The sequence below is a fragment of the Camelus dromedarius genome, chromosome 31, assembly GCF_036321535.1.
Source record: "Camelus dromedarius isolate mCamDro1 chromosome 31, mCamDro1.pat, whole genome shotgun sequence".
NCBI classification, from domain to species: domain Eukaryota; kingdom Metazoa; phylum Chordata; class Mammalia; order Artiodactyla; family Camelidae; genus Camelus; species Camelus dromedarius.
Genome location: NC_087466.1, coordinates 13910410 through 13934720, shown reverse-complemented (window position 1 = coordinate 13934720; position 24311 = coordinate 13910410). Strand labels below are relative to the sequence as shown.

The 24311-nt window shown below is 47.2% G+C and overlaps 1 protein-coding gene across 2 annotated transcripts in view; it reads left to right on the top strand.

The window, feature by feature from the left end:
- Window positions 1–24311, top strand: part of KSR2 (kinase suppressor of ras 2) — a 393165-nt gene that overhangs the window by 243066 nt on the left and 125788 nt on the right. For both annotated transcript variants that reach the window (XM_064481173.1, XM_064481174.1), the window contains one exon: window positions 2453–2637. In XM_064481173.1, coding sequence (XP_064337243.1) covers window positions 2453–2637 — 185 coding nt within the window. The remainder of the gene's footprint in view (window positions 1–2452; window positions 2638–24311) is intronic.

The window sequence follows — 24311 nt, the reverse complement described above, 5'->3', positions numbered from 1 at the left end:
TCCAGAAAAGACATTTATGTAATAGAGACCTAATATGTCTTGCAAAGATCATGGAGAGGATGTTCTTTTTAATTGCATCTGCGGGATATACTGCAAAATATCCACTACATTTTAGTACAGAGTCACAGTCATCAGACACAGTCATTTGTGTCTGTTTTCCCCTCCGAGCGTGTCTGGGTAATGAGGGCAGATGGTAAAAGTGAATCCTACATCCTGTCCATAAAGACTTCCTTGGTGGGTGGGAAGAGATAAAGGATTTCCTTCCACCTTCTCTGATCAAATAGCCATTCATCCACCCACTTTCTCTTCCTCCTAGTCTCTCTTCCTGCCTTCCTTCTATCCATCTTTCCATCCTGCCCTCCTCTCCTCCTTCATTACATCCATCCATCCATCATCCTTCCATCCTTCAACCTTTTCACCCTTCCATCCATCCATCCAATCTTTCTTCCACCCATCCTCCCACCTCCTCTTTCCTCTTACCCATCCTTCCATCTTCTCATCCTTTCTGCCCTTCATTCATTCCATCCTTCCACTTTTTCCCCTTTCCCCCATCCATCCACCCATCCATCTTTTTATTCATCCATCCATCCATCCTTATCCGCTCATCTGTCCAACTAACATTTATACACACCCCTTCTCTGCTCCATCGGTGGCCATAAGTGAAGGGAACTTGATGCTCTGCAGCATCAAGCTACTGTTACACTTGTGCTGGATTAGACTTGGCTCTCCTTGTATGAGGGATCTGGCCTCACACTTAGTGGCTGGTGCCTCAAGGCTCCCATCTTGTTTTGGAGATAATCGTGGTATCTATCGCCAGAGGGTTCTGCATCCTCTTCATTTGCCAAAGGTAGTGGTGGGTTGAGGATGCTGCTAGCGGTTTCAGGTGGAAAGCATGGCATAGCTTCAATTTTTGGCTCCTTCAAGGTTAATTCCGTGCTATACAGTTACCCAGTTTAACCTGGTCATAGGGACGTTAGTAACAGGTCACCTGAACCCTCATTCTGAGCTGGATCCCATGCCAAGCACCTGATCTCATAGAATTGTCACAGCGTCCTTCTTAAACGGGTGCTGTGATTTTCCCCGTTGTCCAGGCTGAGGAAACTGAGGCACGAAGAGGTGTGCTCACTTTCCTGACACAACAGTCAGGACTCGAGCTCCCGTCTCCCCAACCCTAAAGCCTGTGAGTTTAACTCCTACCTTACATTCCCTCGGTGCAGTCGCTTCTTTGCATCTCCACCACTGGACGCTCACGTGGAATGAAATGCCACCCCTGCCCCCCTCCCTTCTCCAGCCACGGGGAGGGTGAGCCAGCCATCGTGTGCTGCTGTAACAGTTGGCAACTTCCCGGGCCTTGCTGCAGACCCCTGGGGAGATAATGAGCAGGACTGCCAGCGAGGGGGCGACTCCGCAGGCATGCTCGAACTCCTTAAAGCCAAGGAGCGGCAGGCCTGCTGGAGAGGCTGACTTTTAGGCTGCTTGTGTGGGAGGCTTCTAGTCTTAAATGAACACACCTTCCTGGGCGCTCCATCCCGAACCGGTGAAAATTTGCGAGGCCGGTTCGCTTTGGCCACAAGAGGGCGCCCAACTCACGCCCAGAACTGAATGGGGCATTGGGGGAAGAGGGTAAGGAGAGTCCTGAGGTTAATTTTGGATGGATTTTTAAACCAAACTCTCCTAAACCAATCACCTAAACTCCTTGGGAAGGGGAGAAATGTTTCAAAACCAGTTCTAGAAGTATATTCTATTTGGCTGGTGCTGAGCTAAGGGCTGAGAGCTCCAAAGACAAAAACCACAGATTCCTACCCTTAAGTTGCTCACAGTCAGGTGTGGAAGACGGTGAATTAGAACGCAGTGTGATTAGTGCCAGTCTTAATCCAGACTGATCATGTAGTGAGTCTAATGAGCACCTGCTGTGTGCCAGGCTCTGTGCTAGTTGCCAAAGACAGAGAAATGAACAATATGAGTCATTGCTATCAAAGACTCAGTCCCTGTGGGAGACAAAATTTAAAAGAACAAATTTGGGGAAAATAAGGACGTGCAGCCACAGATATAGATATAGATACAGATATAGATATAGATATATGACTTTATTTTAGGGTAATGGCGGAGGAACACCCAACCCACGCTAGAAGGGAAGAGGGAGTATCAGGGAAGGCTTCCTGGAGGAGGGAACGCCAGAGTCAGAGTTATACAAGACAGATGGGGATTGACCAGGCAAAGAACGGGAGGGTCTTCCAGGTGATGTGGAAGCATAAGCTAAGAGTTGAAGGTGAGAAGCCGCACAGAAAATGTGTTTGGAGCCCAGTGGGAAGGAGCCAGGGAGAGAGGCAGGGCCAGATGGAGGCGGGGGTGGGGGTATTGGGCGCCACGTTGAGGAGATTGGGTCCCCCTGCTCTCACTTTGTGTGCGTAGGGATACATTGCCCTCTCCTCTTTTTCTGTCTCGCTTTCAGAGCCAAGAAGAAAAGCAAGCCCTTGAACCTCAAGATCCACAGCAGCGTGGGCAGCTGTGAGAACATCCCCTCCCAGCAGCGCTCCCCGCTGCTGTCCGAGCGCTCCCTGCGCTCCTTCTTCGTGGGACACGCGCCCTTCCTGCCCTCCACCCCTCCCGTCCACACCGAGGCCAACTTCTCCGCAAGTAAGTCACCGAATCCGAGTCGGCAAGCGGGCTGCTGCGCCCGCTGTCCTCTGCGCCGGGTGCACGCCCTCTTCTTTTCCTTTTCGTGAAAATGCGCGAGACGCACACGCCTCACCCGCCGCCTCCCACCCGCGCCGCTCGCGCCCCCTGGGATGGTTTCGAGGAGAAGGGGGCGTCACTGGGAGGCCGACTGGCTGTTGTCATTGGTCCCGGGTGCCTCCTCTTTTGCCTGCAGGTGTGTAGGGGTGACAGCGGGAAGCAAGCGGGCAGGGCATTAAAGGAAACGTCTGCCTTTCCTCTCCTCTGCTTCTCAGCTGCCCGGTCACAGGATTCTTCCTGGCCGCTGTGCGTAGGGCATCTATGATTAAATTTTGTCATTCTCTCCCTCACGCGGGTCAACGCGTATAACCTTTACATCTCAAAGATGTATTGGGGTTCAGACTGGGCCGAGCGTGGCGTGGGGTAGCTTACATCCTGCTCCCATGAATTCTGCAGCAGGCAAAGTGGTTACCGCTGGGAGGGGAAAGGGAACTTTCTGGTGATCAAGGGCTGAGGTCTTCAGAACGCATTTAATCTTCTCTGCCCGGAGGCTCGTTTTGCTGATCAATCACAGATGTGGTCAGAGGGGAGCCCCTGAAAAAAGCCCAAGCAGCCCGCCAGCCAAGACAAGAACTTTTATTGACCGGGACCTCAAAGAGGAGGGGATACTAGAATGTGTGGGAAATAACCCCTTGCCTTTAATACAGCCAGACGGTGTCCACGTGCTGCTGCTCTGATGAATAAGTGATGTCTCCCGAGCACCATTATGTGCTAATCACCCATATGCGTGATCTCCATTAGTTCTTGCAACAGTCACTTGTACAGATGTATTATTCCCATTGTATAGATGAGGAAACTGAGGCCCACGGACATCAAAGACCTTGCTGAAAATCACACCACTATTGAGAAGCTGAGTCAGGATTTGAACTGATTCTTTCTAACTCCAGAGTGTACAAGCTTAACTATCATGCGTGATTTGACTTGATGAGACTCCTCAAAGAGCAAGCAAGATGCCTTTCTCTAAACATGAGGTTCTATCCTTTAACTTTATATAAGGGGTTTTCAGCTTTTTGGGGGGGGGGCATGGACCTTTTAAGAACTGGATGAAATCTGTTCATTCTTTCCCCTGGAAAATTGCACATGGAACGTCCAACACAAATGTCCAGTGTCCGGACTGTTGGGTTCAGAAGCTCTGTCTTCGCCCAGCTGGCTGGTCGGCCTGGGGCAGAACCATGAACTCAGCTTACAGTCCGCAAATGTGTCTCATGCACCCACTGCAGGAATCAGTGGAGGATCTGGTACCCCGTGGACGTCAGTTAGGAGATGTTCCAGAGCCTGGCTTATCTCAGCACGCAGAGATCAAGCAAGCTAAAATAGCCCCCATGACACACGTCAACACCAGAAGGCCAATTTATCAATTTGTCAAGAGAAATCACTGTCAGAGAGACCAGAAACGCTCTGTGATGGTGGGTGGGCCAGTGTGGCAGTCAGAGGGCTGCGTGGTGAGCCTGGATGAGGAAGAGGGGTGATGACATAGCCAGCGTGTAATAGCAGCAGGGTGGGGCAGGGTGTCGTGGCCCTGGAGGGAGACACCTGGGTTCCCATCCCAGCTCTGTGACTCTTGAGCTGTGTGCTAACCTCAAGCAAGTTCAGAGCCTCTCTGAGCCTCAGTTTCCTTATCTGTAAAATGGGATAACGAGAGCTTCACGTCACAGATGGGTGTGAGGATTAGGTAGACTCATGCGAGTCAAGGTGTCTGCCCAGTGCTTGGCACACAGTAAGTGCTTAATTAATGGTAGCTGTTGTTCTGATGTTTATCAGCTCCTTATCCTGGTAGTATTTCCATCCTCTGGCTCCATGATTAATTTTGAAGCTGTGCCTAACAGCCTCTCAGTTCCCCTTCCCTTTCCCATAACTCCCTCATGGCCCTAAGAGTGCTTGGAATTTACCTTGGCGTGACACTGGGCAGCAGCCGCTGGTAGCCATCTGTCTTTGAGCATCTCCATCCTATGAGTGAATGTTACCATGGCCACCTCTGAGGGTTTGACCATGGCTCTGCACTTCATTCTGGCCAGAGTAGACACATCTCCAGTTTGCTTGAAAAAAAACACAAATTTGCACATTTCCACCCCTGCTTCTGCCAGAGAGTTTTGCAAGGATTCATCATGGCTCCGCACTTTTCATGCCTGCCCCCGTCTCCATCTGAGAGGAGAGCCTTCCCTGCTTGCCGGTTGGCAGGAGCGAAGTACTTAATTCACATCAGGGTCGACACTAAGGGGCCCTAGAAGCACAGCTGCCTCTCTGGACCGTCCTGGTCCTTGTAATGCAAAGAGGCCACCCTGATCTCCAGGGAAGGAAAAAGATAGCATTGATTCTCCCGGGAGAACAAGCGTGTAACCCAAACGGTAGCTTGAACCCTATGGTCCAGTTCCGTGTTTGTTGATCCTAACAAATACGGGAAACAGGCAGCCTGGTGGAACTGACTCCAGATCGGGAAATGAGAAGCTCTCTGCTGGCATCTCAGTGATGTCACCGTTTGCCTGTGCGACTTGTCCCTACCAGGCGTGTCAGTAGCATTGTCACAGTTAAGGCTCACCTCAACCTTTGAGGCCGACATGATTATCCCCATGTTACAGATAAGGAAACTGAGGCTCAGAAAGGCAAGTGATCTTGCCCACGGGGCAGGTTTTGAATCCAGATGCAACTCCAATGTGCATCTCGTCTTTCCTTCTCTAACTGGGTCTCCGTTTCCCCAGCTGTACAATAAGAGACTCCCTGAAGTTTCATTCCAGAGCTTAGAAACTCTCAGGCTTACTCAGTGTGTATGCCAAGAGGCTTTTCCTAGGCAAATCTTTTGACTCAGAATGCCGATTTTGGAGACTCTGGGCCGGGGCTGTTGGGAGAACACTGCTGCCAGCGCCAGGTCCCCCCTTGCTTCTAACTGTCCAGTCCTCATGCCATGCTGAGTTTCAGAAGAGAACTTCCTGCCTCTGGACCCCTAGGCCAGCTTTCCTCCCATGACCCCGCCGAGGAAGCCTCTGAGGCTGTCCCTGCCAGGCTGAGTCTGTCTGCCCGTTCATCACTGTCAGCTCTGTCCGTGGCTTCGGTGTGTGAAGCGTGGTGATTCCGCCTCTTGTTACCCCTGATGGTAATAATGCCTGGGGACAGCGTGAGGCAGATTCTGGCTGCACAGTGGCCAAGACTTGGACTCTCAGGGTTCCTCACCACCTCAGATGGGCTTCAAGAAGGACTTGGGCAAATCACCCGAATTCCCTGGTCTGGGGGTGATTAGCGGTGGGGAGGAAGCAGACGGAGCTCTGGCTTATGAGGAATCTGTCTTTAAGGTTAGCCGTGGACAGTACACAAGGTATCAGACTCTGCTGCTCAGAGTGGAAGGTGCTGACTCAGGCGTGAGCCTGCTTCCCAGAGAAGCAGAGAACCCTGGGCTCGCCTCCTGGTCCTCGCTGTGTTGAGCCCACGCTGCGTTCATGTGAGCCGTGTTGTCCCTGTGGTGTCAGTTGGGATGCCCTCCACCCATGGACCATTTTTGATCCAATAAGGTGTGTGCCTGTGGCTCCTTGGAGGGCATCTCTCATCCCAGCTGACTTAGCTCAGGTGGCCTCTGTGATCCTAAAGTCTTCTTCAGAATGAAAAAAACACCACCTACCTGGGAGGAGTAATTATCCATCATCATTCATTACCGGCTGGCGGAAGTGATTTCGGGTTTATAGCGACTAAGTGGTGGCTGACACATCATTGGGCAAGTCACCGGACCCCCGTGGGTCTGTTTCTATCCGGCAAAGATGTAGTGAGGACAAAAACGAGGAAATCATGTAGATTTCCTAGCATGGGGGTCAGCGCTCAGAGCACTGGGTCTTCGAGCTTGAGGGGCCGTTGCTGTTCATTATGTTATGGAATCGCTTGTCATGATGATGAAGATGGTGATAGCAGTAGCAATGGGCATTTATCGTGTGTCGACAATGTCCCGGGCTGCGTCAGTTCTGGCAAAGCAATTTACTTCTGTTATTTTGTTTAAGCTTCACAATCCTCCATCAGGTAGGTACTGTTATTACCCCCATTTTACAGATGGAGAAACAGGGGCTAAGAGATTTAAGTAGCTGGCCCAAGGTCACAAGGTCAGGAAGGAGGTGGAGTTTGCACTCATTCGGGATCTACAATGCTGGGTTGGGGAGGGCAACGCCGTCTTCATTGAAACTTGCTTGCTCAGCAAGCGGGGGGGGCTTAACGTGTTCGAGGTTTCTCTCTGGCACTCTTGCCTAGTTGAGGGGATTGTCTTGTGGGGGGACTGCCTTGCTACAAAGATGCCTCTCGTTCACCAGACTGCTGGGCTCGCTCAGTGATCAGCATTCACGCTGGCTAACAATTACCCTGCCGGATTCTGGGGTTGATATTCAGGGAATCCACTGTCCCAGGTGGTAGCCATCCCTGCAGGGGCCAGGCAGCTGCAGAAAGGAGCCAGAGGTGTCATCCTGGACATCTTTGGCAGAGATGAGGAATGACAGGGTACTTTGACCACCTGCGGTTTTCTGGGTGTTTATTAGCTGCCTGTGGGGGTTGAATGTTTCAGGGCAGCAGCTACCAAAGCAAACAAGTGACATGCTTCCTGAATATCCTCATCTTGGTCCTAGTGGCACCAGCTGGAGTTTTTTCCTTTTTTTTTTTTAAAGACTAGATTTTTAAAATTTTTTTTAAATTATTTTATTTAAAATTAAAGAATTTTTTATTTAAAAATTATAAATTAAAATTTTATTTAAGAAGTATAAATTTGTTTTACATGTTTTGTTAGATTCATATATATTTCTTTGAGCAATTGTAAGTGGTAATTTTCTTTAATTTCAGAGTTTTTTTTTTTTTTAGTTGAAGTATAGTCAGTTTACAATGTTGTGACAATTTCTGGTGCACAGCATAATGCTTCAGTCATACGTATACATACCTATATTACTTGTCATAGTCTTTTTCATTTTCATTATAGGTTACTACAAGATTCTGAACATAGTTCCCTGTGCTGTACAGTGTGAACTTGCTGTTTATCTATTTTATATATAGTAGTTAGTATCTGCAAATCCCCAACTCTCAATTTATCCCTCCCCACCCCTTTTCCCCTCTGGTAACCATGAGTTTGCTTTCTATGTCTGTGAGTCTGTTTCTGTTTTGTAAATAAGTTCATTTGCAATGTCCTTTTTTTTAGATTCCACATAGGAGCAATATCATATGCTATTTTTGTCTTTCTGACTTACTTCACTTAGAATGATGATCTCCCGGTCCATCCATGTTGCTGCACATGGCTTTATTTTATTCTTTTTTATGGCTGAGTAGTAGTCTGTTTATATAGATACCACATCTTCTTTATCCAGTCCTCTGTTGATGGACATTTGGGTTGTTTCCATGTCCTGGATATTGTAAACAGTGTTGCTGTGAGTATTGGGGTGCATGTATCTTTTCGAATTAGAGTTCCCTCCAGACCAGCTGGAGTTTTTACGAAGCCCAGGTCTTAGGAAATACTGTCCTTCACCAGGTGTTTGACAGATGCCTGCCCCCACCTTGCCCCATCTCCCCGTGCCCGTTCTCAGCTCTTCTCCAAGCAGCTCCTGTTCTTTGTCCTGGAGACTCAGCGACAGGTAGCTGACCCTCCGTTGAGGACCTGGCCTCGTGTGCCTTGAGGCTGAGTCAGAAGCCTGATGTGTTGAGGGAGGCAGCAGCGGGTAGAAATAAAGACGGATGAAGCCAAGGAACCAGCCACTGGAAGCGTTATAAAGAGACTCAGGATGGGGGTGATTATATAATGGGGTTTAATGAGGCTTGAGGCCAAGGTTCATTACCCCTCTGGAAGAGGGGGAGGAGGGGCATGTCTTGACGAAAATTGGCTGCCTCTGAACCACGTTCTCGTCTCGGAATCAGAAGAGGTTTCTAGAAGTTGGGGTCTCACTTGACTCAGTGGGGGCAATTCCAAGGGGAAAGCATGGAGTGACCCGAAGGACTTTGCTCCCCAAAGATGAGCTACTCCCCCCAGCCCAGCAGACCATGTCCCATGTGTCCTAGCATCGTTGCTGTATTTCAGAAACTGAGGTCCTGGCGGGTCCCTAACCCACTCTGAGCATCTGCTCCTTGCCAGGCAGGTGCTGGTGTAGGTACTTCATGGGCGTTCAAGTTTGTACTCCTAGAAACAAATAAAATGATACAGAAGGGTTCATAATGAAAACATGAGTTTTTCACCACCGCTCTCCCAGTCCTGCTGTTTAAAACCTCTTTCTGTATCTGCTTCTTGTGGTCACTTCCACAATTTAAACTATGTTGTACCAGGGCTTCTTGGAGCCTGTCTTGGACCAGAGAGCTTGTTAGAAATGCAAATTCTCAGAGGGGAGGGTAGAGCTCCATGGCAGAGTGTGTGCTTAGCATGCGTGAGGTCCTGGGTTCAATCCCCAGTACCTCCATTAAATAAATAAATAAACCTAACCCCCTCCCCCCCAAAAAAACAACAAAAAATGCAAATTCTTGCTTTCCTTCTTCCAGACCCACTGAATCAGCAGCTCTGGAGAGAGTCCAGGATTCTGTATTTTCACCAGCCCTCCAGGGGATTGTGCACATGAACGCTTGAGAATCACTCAGTTACTTGTCTTTTTTTTTTTAAGCTTTTTTTGGGAAACTTACAGAAAAGTTGGAAAGACAATACAAAGGATTCCAGTACCCCCTTAACTCAGAATGACTAGTTTTTAATATTCTTTGCATTTGCTTTCTCTCTTCAATCCCCCCGGCTCTGCCCTCCACCCCATCTCTGTGTCTGTCTCTCTCTCCTGCTGGGGGACCATTTGAGACTAGACTGCATTCTCGCTGACATAACCACGAAGAGTTACCAGACTCAGTAAACTTGATGTCGAATCAAGATTCATCTGAACATCTTCCAACTTCAGCAGTTTGTCCTAATAGTATCCTTTATAGCATTTTTTTTTTCCTGTCATCTGTGGCTTTGACATCTTTGAAGAGTGAAGACCAGCTGCTTTACAGAATGTCCCTCCGTCTGGGTTTTTGTAATGTTTCCACGTGGTTAGACTCAGGCCAGGCAGTTTGGGTGGGACTTCCGCGTAAGTGGTGTTGGGTTTCACTCGGTGCGGCCCCTCTTTGTGGGCCCAGGGCTGCCAGATCTTTAGCCTTTTCAAAGGAAGTCAGAGACCGTGACTTTTATGAGAAATCTCCCAATTTTAAAATGGAAGCACCCGATAGGAAAAAAATCTCTCAATGCTGCGTGAACCAGTTTAAATAACTCCACAGGTTTGTGGATCATATTTGGTCTTGGGGCTCCCAGTTTTTAACCTCTGTTCTAGAATCACGGAGGTTGGAAGTGGTAGATGCCTCCAAAACCTCTTAGTCCAAGTCCTCATTTTACAGATGGAGAAACCGAGGCCAGAGAGTGGAAGGGACTTGCCCAGGGTTCCAGAGCTGGGGTTGGAACCTGGTCTCCCGATGCTCAGCTAATGTTTCTTTCGTGTTACGCCAAGGTGGCTGCAAAACTGTAGCTTCCAAAAGTGCTCCTGGAAGTGTTCCAGGGGAAGGAAACTGTACCTTCGTTTTAAAGGAGAGATGTTTTGTGTCTGTGGAGGGCTGGTGATGTGTGTATGTGTGTGTGCATGTGAGTTGCCTGCATGTGGGTATGTATGTTTTATGCGAGGCCACTACCAGGTTTTTATCAACTCCCTCTTCTCTGGTCTGCCTGCATATTTTGCAATTCCTGCCTTAGCACAAACCGTTTGGACCCAGTGTGCAGTGATCAACCTTAGACCTTTTGTTACGATTGCTCCCACCAGGAATTGTGGCAGCAAAATTGGTTGGTAAGTGATTGGTGCTAGGAGCTAGGGGAGAGGGGGCTGTCATTTGTGCTCCTTGGAGTGAGTCCTGATCCTCAGTCAGGTACATACTTTCGGCGTGGGCATCCTGTTCCTGTCATCAAGACCTGTGTCTGATTGTACCTTTGTCCCACTAACCGCCCCTCTAACCCCTCTGTGAGGAATTCTCGGATTTCAACTAATTTCCTAGCAACAAGAAAAAAAAGTAACAAGTAACGCTGCTGTAGAACTGCACAGTGCACACCAGACATTCATATTCCTTATCCATGCTCCTGCATACCCATTCTGTGGATGAGAAAACTGATATTCCAAGAGGAGAAATCCATGGTTAGAGGTTATACAGTGCATCAGAGCCAAGAATGGAAAACCATAGCCCCTTCAGACTCCAAGTGGCAGGTACCCTCTGCACATAACTTGGTGGGACCTCATTTCCATGAGATGATAGGTTGGGACAGGATGGGTTGTGTTCATCAAAGTTGCTTCCCTCCCCAATGAAACAGATTCACCTCTGGTGTCCCCATCTTGCACATCCACTCTGTTAGGCAAGTCTCTGTCTTATTTAGGTGTGATTTTTCGTCCTTCCTCTCCAAGAAGCCCCTTCTCCAACTCTTGTTGAGTTAACCTTCTAAATCAGAAATCAGCAAGCTTTGTCTGTGAAGGACCGGATATTAAATATTTCCAGTTTTGCAGGCCGCGTGGTCTCCATCGTGACTATTCGACTTTGCTGTTGTAGCACAAAGCAGTCATAGACCATCCTGGAACAAATAGTTGGCGTGGTGTCCCAGTAAAACTTTATTTGCAAAAACAGGTGGAGGGCCAGATTTGGCTCACAGGATGTAGACTGTGACCTTTGTTTTTCCAGCCTCTTTTTCTTTTGGTTTCCCCCTGGAACACTGTCGCCCTCCTCTTTTCTCTCTCTGTGTCCCCTTCTGTCTGTCTCTTGGTCTCATCCTCTCTCACCTCTGTCCCCATCTCTGTCCCTCTCTCTGCCTCTCACCATCTCTTTCTCTCTCTCCTCCCCCTCCTGTCTCCAGTTACCCATCTTCCCAGCCTCCCAACTCTGCCAGCCACTCTGTGCAGAGTTCCTTGATAGAGATGATCTGGAGATGGTGGGATGGGGGCTGGAGGGAGGACTAACCCTCCCTCGGGAAACCAGAGCGCCCTCTCTTGGGGATTTGGTACCGAGTACTGAGGAGCGGGAGGAAGGGAGGGGCAGATGGCACAACCATCCGTCTGGGGCAGGGGCTGGCGTGCCTCCTCCAGTGAACCCTGTTGCTGATCCCATGAAAGACCTGGGATCTTAATTCCTTAGATGCTCATTGGCACAGCCCAGCCTGCTTCCAGCCAGGGTCATTATTTTCTGTTTTCCCTAACCTTCCTTGTTGCCTTTGGCCTCAGCATTTCCTGGCTTGCATCAAAGCCTCAGGGCTGCCACTCTGGACCCCCACAGCGGCTCTCTTCCGGAGCCACTCATCCTGTTAGTCACCCAAACAGGGGCCTGGCTGGGCAGGATGCAGCAGAAAGCACAGGGGCTGAGCCTCAGCCTGGCCCCAGGCAGCAGGACCACCTCCCCTCTCTATTTTCCCATCTATAAAATGGGACTGATGATGACATGAGTCTCCTTGACCTGGCAGATCTGGAGTCAGGATCAAACTCGCCAATGAGATGGGTGAGCTGTTATGAGCTATAAAATGCTACGTGAATATTTAGGCCAGGGGTCAGCTACTTTTTCTCTGAAGGTCCAGGGAGCACATATTTTCAGCTTTGAAGGTCAACAGTGTCAACGACTAGCTCTTCTGTAGTAGCATGAATGCAGCCTCATGGAACCAAAGGGGCAGGCTGTGTTCCAATAAAGCTTTATTTACAAAACCGGCGGTGGGGGCCAAATTTGGCTCAGACTTCAGAGCCAAACAAGACCTGGTTTTGGATCCCAGGTCTGCCCTCTACCAGCTGTGAGGCCTCAGCTAAGTGAGGTCTGAGTCGCAGTTTCTTTGCATCTGCAAAGTTAGAATAGTCGGGCTTCCCTCGTAGGGGTGGTTGCAAGATTAAATGAGAGAGCTGGTATAAATGGCTAGCGCAGTGCCAGGCACATGGTGAGCAGGCGTTAAGTCAGCAGTTATTATTTATATAATGTTACTAACACATGTTTATGTTCTGTATAACACATATATAGTATAATGTTATATATATGCTATATATATTATACACATGCATACACACAGGTTCCATGAGATGTCATTGTTTCCTTTGCTGGATTTGGAATTGCAAGAAGAGCGAAAGCAGTGTGGTTTTGGGGGGAGGTTTCTCCACCCACCTTATTTAATGAGGCCACTTCACAGCTGGTCCTCATGAAAAACCGAAGACTTTATCCAAGGCCCTGTTTCCTCTGTTAGGGGCCACCACGCCCACAGCCCAGCTCATCTATACTGAGGTGATGGCCCCTTCACAACCCCTTCCAAGCAGTCTGGGATTCTGTTTCCAGGGGCAACAGGTGGGAGGCAGACTGTGAAGTCAAGGTTTGCACCAGAGACAATCTGGCCTCGGCTCACGTGTAAACTTAATTCCGAGATTATGGGGTGTGAGGGATCCAGGGTCTAGAGAGAGGAAGCAGTCCTTACTACTTACCCAGTTTCTTGTCCTTCTGGAAATCCCACAGAACCTGGACAGAGGAGTAGGGGTTATTGTTGAAAGAGGGGGCACCTGCCTGAGAGACCTCCACGACTGCATTTGACAGGGCTTTTTCTGATGCAGGGAACAGAGACCCAGAACATACCAGCTCCAGCTAATAAAAAGAATGTTGATAGCTCAGGCCCTGAAAAAAAAAATCAAGATACAAACTAGGGCTTCAGGAATGGCTGCAACCAGGAGCTCAGTGTCATCAGGACATGTTCTTTTTCCTCTCCCATCTCCCAATCCTGCTTTCCGCCTTATGGGTTTCCTTCTCAGTTAGGCTCTCCCTACATGGTGGCCCTTGGCTGCTTCAGGCTTCCATCTTTATAGATCTAAGTGCATCAACCCCACTGAACCAATAGGGTTGCGATTAGGAGACTAGATCTCCAAGAAGCATCCGGGTGATGTCGCTCCCAGAACAGGGATGCTGAGCAGCAAGAGCAACAGCTGCCCCTAGAAAAATCCACTGGTCTGTGGGTTGGGTGCCTGTGGTTCATGCTCTCACTTGTTTCTCTCCTCCCTGAGAAGCCAGGGGGAAACATGAATGATTGGTAATTCAGGAGAGGAGCGTGACCCTATTCGATGAGTCCTGTTTCCCTTTCTGCTCACTTGAGATTCCCACTTTGAGATGATGTCAGAAATCTCTTTTTACCCCCTTCACCATGAGCTTTCAGCTGGCCGTGAAATAAGGAACTGCTTCAGCCTGGTGGTTCCGACCTTGGTTATATATCCTGATCACCTGGGGGATTTTAAAATTCTGATCCCCAGCCTGCACCCTAGTCCAGTGACATCAGAGCCACTGGAGGGTGGGGCCCAGGCATCAGCACTTTTTAAGGCTCCCCGGCTGATTGCAGCATGCAGCCAAGGTCAAGAACCACGAATCCAGCTGGAGTGGCCAGCGTATTCAGCTGTCCTGGGCAGGTGGAGGTGTGCTCTTTTAGGATTTTCTGAACACCTACGACAGTAGGGTAGGTGCTGTGAACTTTCTTTTCTCTCAAGCCCTGGAAATAGAGTTTGATAAAGACAGGTTTGGGACTGCGGTGTGATCCCTGTGATTTACAGGTGTCGGGGCCCTGCTGGGGCCATGATTCACCGGGGCTGTTCCTGCTTACTGACTGCTTACTGATCACTGTCAGAGTATCTGGTCCCCTTGCTGCCTTTTTGCACCGAGGCATCAGCACAGGCCTCTGAATGCACATTTGCGGAGGTGGAGGAAATGGGTGGGCAGACAGGTGTGAAATACAGACAGGACGGTGTTTCCTGGGGCAGATGACAGACAGATCAGGTGATGGGGACCAGGCTAACGAGGAGACTTCGACAGCTGTCCAGAGGGCCTAAAATATCTGCTGTTCCCTACTCGGGTCATTCATTCATTCAGTGCTTATGAAGGACTTATGGAGTGAGGAGCTGTGCAGAAGTGTCAGAATCAAATTGTTGACCCTACACCTAAGATTTAAGCAAGAGGAGACCCTGGTGGTTCCCCAGTGCTGGCTCTAACGGGTCAGCTGCTTCAGGATCTCTTTCCTGCCCTCATTCTCTGTGGTGGGGCCCAGAATCTGGGTATTGATCAAGCTCCCTTGGAATGATGACCCAGAGACCAAGGTTGGGACCTGGTGCTGTTTTTAACCAGCTGCCAGCCAGATTGAAAAAAAAAAAAAAAAAAAAGGACAAGAGACATACTGTGTTTCCATGAAGTATGTTAGGGAACTTAATAAATAAACAGTCTGTTAGTTTGAACTAATATCCTTCAAACCTTGTTGGTGTTAAATGTCCTTTTAAAGTGAAATGATGGATAATTGTAGATGGTGATTGGTTTTTTTCTGTAGTGTCCTTACTTAGAAACAGACTTTGCTAACTTCTGTTTATAAGTCTCCTATTTATTAAATTTTCTGATCCATAAAATTCAAGTCAGGAATCCTTTCTCTAGATCAGTGTTTTAAAGGTTGATTATTAATATTACTGAGCAATAAAACCCCTTCTTTGAAAAGAAGCTTGTATGACCACCCAGTATACGAATGCAAGTGGAGTTGTTCTTGGTTATGTACAGCAGGGGGCCTTGTGTCCCATCCCCTGGGTGTCCACAGTGGGGCCCCCGAGACACTTTTTTGAATCTAAATTGGGAACTGCTATCCTAGAAATTTCTTTATTTTAATTTTTTAGTGGGGAGGTAATTAGGTTTATCTGTTCGTTTCTTTTGGTGAGGTGCTGGGGGTTGAACCCAGGACCTTGCGCATGCTGGGCTATACACCCTCCCCCTAGAAATTTCTTTAAATGTGACCAATGGGAAACCCGAGGCCCTAGGAGGGAGAGTATTTCCCCAAACTCCTGATTCCTAATTGGGTCCAGCCATCCCAAGGCCAACCTGTCACTGATGAATTAAAAGGACCCTCCCATCCCCCTCAACCCCAGAAGGGACTGAGTACCTGGTAGGTGTCAGGGGGTGTGGCCTTCATGTAACAACCCTGATTTTCTCACTTTGAAAACAAAGAGAACCTGGTCCAGGGAGGATATGTGACTTTCTCAGGGTCACCGAGAGGGAGGAAGGACTTGGGGTCTGGATTCGGTTTACCTTGACGTCCAGAGCGCTTTTCCACTTTTTCTTACGCTACAAGACTGGCTGTGGCATCTCGGAGGGAGCTTTGAAAATACCCAGGAACTATGGCTTTTCTGACAATGTAACGTTTGAGTTGATCTCTTCAAGAGTCATTCCTCCATCAGTCCATCCAACCAAACATTTCAGAGTGCATCCTCTCTATGTGGGTACCAGGGGTACGAGGACATATAGTCAGTCAAGATCTCCATCTTCACAGAACATCCAGACTGCTGGGGGAGACAGATATAAAGAGCCAGTGATGGTGCGGGTGAGAGCTGCAACGTGGATGTCCAGGATGCAATGCGAGTGAATACAGAGGAGTGATGATGGGGATGGGGGTGGATCAGGGATGCCTAATCCAGCCGGGGAACCGAGGAGGGCTTCCATGAGCAAGGGCTGTTTATGCTGAGCCTTCAAGGCTCCGTAGGGCTAGCCAGGTGATGAATGGGATGGATGTGCATTTAAGGCAGAAGGAACAGTCTGTGCTGAAGGAGTTAGACAGGTTTCAGGAACACAGGGGTCTGTGCATGATGCAGAGAGAGAATAAGAGGTGAGACTGGAAAAGCAAGCAGGAGCCAGATCTAGGATTTTAGCTGAGTACGTGGGGTTTAATCTCAGTGCTGACAGAAGCTTTTAAGCCTCAGGCTCAGGCACTGACTCACCTGTGCTGTTTCTACACTTCCCTCCAGTGGCACTTGGGCTATCTGACACATGGGTCTGAGTTGAAGGGAGTTCCCCTCAAAGATATGCTGAAGTCCTAGCCCCACCCAGCACCTCAGAATATGCCCTTACTTGGAAATGGGGTCATTGCAAATGTCATTAGTCAAGTTAAGATGAGGTCATACTGGGGTAGGGTGGGCCCTTAATCCAGTAGGACTGGAATCCTTCCAAGAAGAGGGAAATTTGGACCCCGAGATGGAAACATACAAGGGGATGATGCCGCATGGCCATGGAGGCAGAGATTGGAGGAATTCAGCTTCAAACCAAGCAGCAGCAAAGGTGAGTGGCCACCACCGGGAGCTGGAAGACGCAAGAAGGATTCCGTTTAGTTGCAGAGGGAACATGGTCCTGCCAACAACTTTGATTTCAAGTTTCTGGCTTTCAAAACTGTGAGAGGATACATATCTGCTGTTTTAAGCCGCCCAGTTTGGGGTACTTTGTTGGGGCAGCCCTAGGACACTAACAAGTGTCTGTAAGGGGTATGTCCTCAGCCCTGATGTACGTGAGTGCCATGCTCATGAGTCAGTCTCCCGGTGACTGTACAATCAGTCTGGGAGTGAACTGGGTGCTTTTCGGGAAAATGACATGAGATCTTCTCAGCTGTGAAATTGCTCATCAATCAGTGCGTTGGAGTGAGCACCTCGCAGATGGCCTCCTAGTGACCATAAAGAGTTAGTGCTGCTTCCCAGGAGGCCCTGCTGGCTCCCTGGACGACCGTTTGCCACGGAAGAGAATCCGGACCTGCAGCCCATGGGGGCTCTTGGCAGAGGAGGGGGTGGGAGCCAATTAGACACAGCTGTTGCCACCCACCCTCCTCGGGCACACAGGAGGTCTATACTGCCTGCAACACTATGGGAATAAGCAATTTGGATTAAGCCATTTTCCCAGCCAAAAAAGCTTCGTCGGAAGCCCCTTTGAATACTGTGGTCAACCCGCTTTCTTACATGTGGGATCTAAAAAGTTATACACATGAACTTATTTACAAAACAGAAAACAGACTTACAGACGTAGAAAACAAACATGGTTAACACCAAAGGGGAAGGGGGGTGGGGGAGGGATAAATTAGGAGTGTGGGATTAGCAGATACAAACTACTATATATAAAACAGTCGAGCAAGGTCCTACTGTCTAGCATAGGGAACTATGTTAATATCTTGTAATAACCTGTAATGAAAAATGCCTATAATGGTGTCACTTTTGAGGCTTTGGGCTCTGTGGCTCTTACATGAGTTGAATTTAATTGGAGTTGGAAAGGTCTTCAAAAATGTTACACTGTAACTTGGCCTTGAAACAATAAACTATCTATACATACAGTCCTTGCAGAAAGTCGTAAGAGCAGAACAGCATGATATATAATAAAATATGCCTCGATAAATCTAGAAGATTTAAAAATAACACTAAATTTAAAATTTCAAGTGTAAGAAAGCACTGCGTCATAGATAATTGGCAGCCTCTGTCTTAGCGTTTCATAGATTAACGACTTTACACTCAATGGCATCTTAAAAGTCCATGAAATATGGTAATGTTCCATTGTATGAACAGGCCACAGTTAATGCACACATTCCTCTGTTGATGGACATTTGGATTTTTTTCCCCCTATTTTTCACTTTGAAGCATTCAACTCTACGAGATCAGAGCCTCTCGACCTCAGCCCTGTTGACACTTGGGGATGAGTAATTCTTCGCGGTGTATGGTATAAGGCAGGCTCCTTTTTGTTAATTCCGCTTTCCCTAGTGGATGGCCAGTTCCCCTGCGCCATTTGTCAAACAGGCTTTTTTCCTTGCCCTAATCTGCCATGCCAACTTGTCATTGGTCAGGTGTCGACAGTCACTCAGGACTGATCCTGTACTTTTTATTCTGTTCCACTGGTTGTCACTTGTTCCTATCCCTCCTTTTTTCCTTTTTCATATGTACCTGGATAATTTTTGAAACTTTGCTTTCATTTCCTTTTAAAAATATTCTCTCTTAAACGCACTATGGTATCTCAGAGCAGAAAAAGGACACTGGGGGAAAACTAGTGAAATCCAGATAAAGTCTGGTGTTTACTTAATAGCAATGTATCCACATCGGTTTCTCAGTTTTGACAGATGTCTCGTGTCTATGTAAAAAGCTGCGTGAAAGGTGTATGGGAACTCTCTGTCCTGCGTTTGTAACTTTGCTGTAAATCAAAAAGTATTCCAAAGCAATAAGTTGGCTAAAACAGATTCCTCTCATTTCTTAAAAATAAAGTTTTGGCCTTTTCTGTTACTAACACCACCTCTAATCCTTAAACCCATCACTTTTTCATTTTTGATTTATCATCTCTTGGGTTTGCACCATTTATCTTAATCTTTGGTCTCTTTTTGCTTTCTGTCTTTTAAATGTCTGCTTTGTGGACAGGCAGTCATTTTTATTTTAAATCTCCTTTCTTTTCTCTCACTGGGTAAGGCAAAAACTCCTCCCGTCTTCTGCGTATTGGCATTCGAACTCATTTGAAACATTCAGGCTATTCATCTAAAAATCTTTTCGTTTGCTCTCAGCTTTAATCTCTTCATAATCATCTACCCTCCCTTCGTGGTTTACGGTGTATATTGCTTCCCCTCTCTGCCTCTTTCTGAGTATGTTCTCTTATTTTCGGTCATGTTGGTAACCGCAGAAAAGCTTGGCTGTGGGGGGCCAGTGAAAGAAAGCCCTCCCCATCACAGAGGGGGCAGGAGGCCTGCTTCCTTCCGCCCCTGAGTTTTAGCAGCAGGTTCTGGCTTCTCCAGAGGGCCTCCGCCCCAGGAGACTGGCCCTGGGTTAACCCTCTACCGGCTGCAGGTCTCTGAGTGCAGGTGGCACCTCTGATTTGCTGGGGCAACCGCATCCCTGACTCCTGTGTGGCATCGCCTCCTTGATAACCCACAGCCCCGGTGTCCGGGGTCATTCCGTGGGCCACTCTCACCTCCATCAGATGAACTTGATCTCACTGCCCTCATATTCCTCCACTTTGGGATGGCCAGAGGGTCTGCTTCTGGGCCCGACTAAAATTTTCCAGGAAGGTGGATATGATGGATCTCAACACTGACATTCTCCTTACAGAGAAAAATGCCATCTACCTGGAGGTAGCCTGAGTTGATTCCAGATTCCTCAGGGCAGGCAGATCATTTCTGGGGGCCCTTGTGCTGGTCGTGGCTGATCTGAGGGGACTCAGCTCTGAATTTCTAACTTCCCTGTGGCCAGTTCACGGGGCAATGGGAGTAAGACTTTAGATGGAGATTCCTCCATGATGGTGTATTTGAATGGTAGCCTGGAGGAGAGATAGTTCCTGTAAGATTTTACATCCTGGGGCATCTCCCTTTAAGCCACTTTCTCCTTGAGGTAAAATTTCTCCTTTTAATCGGCCTGGTGACTGTCTGCCTTCGTGGTTGGCCCGGGGAAGTTTGGTGGCTGAGGAATGCCTGGTGGACTCCTGGGCTTTCAGACTCTCCAGGGAATCTGAGCTTTGGGAGGGGCTTTTAAAGCTCCATCTTATACACCCTGGCTTTCTCCGTCCATCAGAATAAATACATTTTTTATGAGGGCTGTAATGGGTTTTTTTTCCCCCAACTTTGGAATTTTGTTTAACGAATGATAACAGCTCACATTTTTGTATAATGCTTTTTGGCTTACAAGTGCTTTTTTGTGTATTATCTCATTTGATAAATAATGATAATTATCCCCATTCTACCCCCGAGAAACTTGATGCATCTAATTTGTGAGTTTGCAGAAAACACTGAGGTTTCACTTGGATTCTGGGTGTTAATTAACACTTAGTATGCTTCGAGGAGGAATGGAGGAAAGATTATCTAGATTTATCATCATAATATTTAGCATGCTAGAATATAGATGAAGAAAAATAAGTAGGCGTGAAAAATGTAGATAAAAGTCAAGATTTTTTGTTTCCCTGATGGAGAAGGAAAGACCTAGATTGATAATAATCACAAAGAAGAATCCCAAAGTTGTCTTTTGATCAGAAGTATTTTTCAAACACAGAAATAGTTATAGGAGATCAGGCCATCATCCGGACTTGTGACTTTTAAACAGCAGCTCCCTGGCAGCCAGTCTCCGCCATTCATTCATTTTTTTGGACAGACTGATATTCAGAGCCTCGTTCTGCTGTCTCTTGTCAGCCTGGGGAGCATTTTTACTTTACAGGGAGCTCGTTGAGCTGAGTTGCAAATCCTCAGGTCTTTGGTGAATCGCTTCCAACCAGAAATAGTACCATTGTCCTTTTTTTAAAAAAGATTTTATTTTATTAATTAATTTATTTTTATTGAAGTATAGTTGATTTACAATGTTTCAGGTGTACAGCAAAGTGATTCAGATATGTCTGTATCTATATACGTATACTGTTTTGGATTCTTTAACCATTATCCTTTCTCTTCAGGGTTCCTGCCTTTTGCAGAAGACACAGTCCTGACCCCTACTTTCTCCAGCCGTCATTAACACCCATCTGCTCTGCCCATCAGTACCTCTCTCCTTCACCCATTCAGTGACCACAACTCCCACAAAACCTTATGTCCCTCATTCCTACCTGTTGTTACTTCCTAATTAGTTCTCGAATTACTTCCCTGCATTCACATTTCCACTGCTGGGTCAAAGCCATCATGACCACAGCCCCAGCCTCCTAACTCCTCCTCTCCCTTTGCCTTCTTCCAGTTCATTACCCTGCTGCAGCCAAGGGGATCTGGGCAGAAGGCAAGTCTGATCAGTCACTCCTGCTTGCAACCTTTCCACGACTCCCCATTGCTCTTAGGTCAAAGACAAAACTCAGTGTGGCCACCAGGCCGTGTGCTCTGGCCTCTCCCTCTCTAGCTTCATTTTGCTTGGTTCTTCCCCTAACCCACCTACTCCTCCCCCTTATATACATACACACACATACACACACACTCTCTCTCTCTCTCTTTCTCTGTCTCTCCTGCCCTCTCTTTCTCTTTGCCTCATCTCCACTCTCCCTCTTCCAGCCGTACTGGTTTCTTTCAGTCCCTCATACCACCATATTCTGTCCTACGCCAGGGCCTTTGCACATGCTATTTTAGCAGCCTGGAACACAGTCAGGCACCCACAATATGTGTCAGCCCTCAGGCTGCAGTAGATTAGGGAATACTGAGAGACATTACTCATAGGAGTGCATTAGGCATGTACAGCATGACTTCCTTAGGACTTCAAGGTTTTCTTTGCTTCTTCCTCTGTGTGCTGGGAGGAACCCAAAACCACTGGAGAGGGATCTCCTTGCCCTGCCCATGAGCAATCCTGTGACCCACTTGTGTGAACCCCGAGGGCTGAACAATAAAGCAGATGGTAGCACACTCGGTGAAGCTGAAGACGGTCAACTTGGTAAAGGCCTGGCTGATGTTTCTTATTTTGCAGAGAGTTGACTGAGGGGGGAGCAGGTTTATGGAGGGTGTGTGCCAAATAAGTCTCTGTGATGATGCCAAGATGACATCATTTTGACTTCCCACAGAATTATCACAGACCTACGTTTTGGTTCTTATATTTCCTCATCACTAATTGAAACACTTTAGGAGAGTCCCAAGAGGGTTTTGTTGAAGATGTTCGTTGCTATATAACCAGTGTCCTGTGGAGGACCTATTTCTGCTGTCAGGAACAGGAAGAGTTATGATTCTCACACACTTTTGCTTCATTTTTTATATAATGACTGAATCAGATGACTGTGTTTTCCTCTTTGCTCTGGCTACCAGGAAGCTCAAAATCAAATCGTTGGCCAGCTTTCCCCAATTGTCAGTTTAGGGGTTATGTCTGTTCTCCTAGGCTTTACGTACTCTCATTTCCTTCTTGCTCAACATTTTTTATTAGCTCAAAGAACTTTTTTTTCCTTCTATAATGTATGACTGTAAATAGCTTTAGATCTTTTCTGGAATAAAGAAGGGCATAAAAATGTACACATGTTAGGTATCATGTTTTATCTGACTACTCATTCCCAAGGGTCCATGGGGCATGTACCATGTGCCAGGCACCAGGCTACATTATCAAATTTGCATTATGACGTTTAAAGAAAAGGAAAATGAGCCACAAAGAGGTTAGGTAGTAACTTCCCCAGAGTCCACACTAGCAGTTGGCAGAGTCTGGTTTTGATGTCAGCCCTGTTTCTTAAAAACTGTGCTTTGAACCACTGGCTTAAACTTCCTCTGTCAGACACTTGCCTGCCTTAGTGCATTGTCATTGCCTGGCTACTTGCCTTTTTCCCAGACCTGACTATGTGTTCCAGGAGGGCAGTGATCATGGCTTGTGTCATATTCTTGGCCTTCTGCATCATGTCTGGAGAGGTTCAATAAATATTTATTGAGTGGATATCAGCTTGAACTGGGTTTGGGGAACAATTTCCTCTTATTCCTAAAAGTGGAGTAAAAAACATTCCTAAACAATTCATGGTACTGGAAATTGTATTTAATTAAAGTTTTGTTTTTTGTTTTTTGGGTTTTTTTTTAAGTATAATGGACCTGGAAGTTTTCTGCCAATGTAAGAGACCCTTTTTCAGTCAATGTGAGTGAGTCATAGTGTTGCCTTTGTTTAAGGCAGGGAAAGGTATTGACATGTGTTTAATCCTGTTTGACCTTGTCTTCCAGGGACAGGGGAAAAAGAGTCCTGATAACTAAATTGCACAACACTCAAATTGCACAAATAGGCTCATTGAGAAGGAGATGCCAGTGGAATAAAATAAGTTTTGTTGTCTTACCAAAGAGGCGCTCTGCAAGAGAATCTTTTGCTTTGCAGATGTTTTGCGTGCAGTCTGTGAAGGCTAATTGTGAGTCTCGATAGTGTCGACTCTCGGAGCTCTTGAATTACACATGTAAAATCAGATGCAGGAAATGATGTTTCAATCCTGAGCGAATCACATCGCAAATCCTGGGTTCTCAGAGGATCGGGGACTTTTTCCATCCTCTCCCCTTTTTTAAAAATCAAAAATGAGAAGAAGCAGGGTGGCATGCCTGTGGTTGCATAGGGAGTCATTAATGGAGATGGTCTCAAACTCTTCCGTCAAGATGGGCTTGAGTTTTGCAACTGGCACCATCTTGCTTTTGCAGCCAAGAGTTAATGTAATTTTCAAGTGCTGAATGAGATCATCCCTTGGCTCCTTAAATTAATAGGATAGTGTTCAAATGCACCCCCCAAGATGTCCATGGAATGTTTCTGGCCCCTTCATCTGTCTCCCTTTGCAAATTCGTATTGTGGAGGCTAAAGCATGGAGGTATGGATGGTGGTAGAGGATGGCTGGTGGGGAGGAGGTCTCTGTTATGATGATTATTTTTACATTTGGCTTTGGAATTTTTCAAAGTTTTTTTTTTTCATTTTGAAATAATATTAGACTCATGAAAAGATGCAAAAATAGTATCGAGTTCCCATGTACCCTTCCCTCAGCTTCTTCCAATGACATTATCTTATCTTACATAACCATAGTACATTTCTCTGTTATTTACACGCAATGTGTTATTTACATGTATGTGAGTGTTCCTGCAATAACTGAATTCTTGCTCCATGCCAACCCCTTTACACACTGTTATAATGTAAGTCCTTGTAAGAACCCACTGAGGTAGATACTGCCATTATCCCCATTTTACAGATGAGGAGAGTGAGGCACAGAGAGGTTAAAAAATCTGCCTAAGTGCATGAAGCTAGTAAGTGATGCAGTGGTGACACAAACCCGGAATCTTGACTCCACAGCCCGTGCCCTTAACCTCTTTACTGCCTTCCACTTCAGTAATAAAATTTCTTGGAAGTAGGGACTTTGGTTATATATCCTTCTAATCTTACTGCAGGGGGTTACAGATGGGG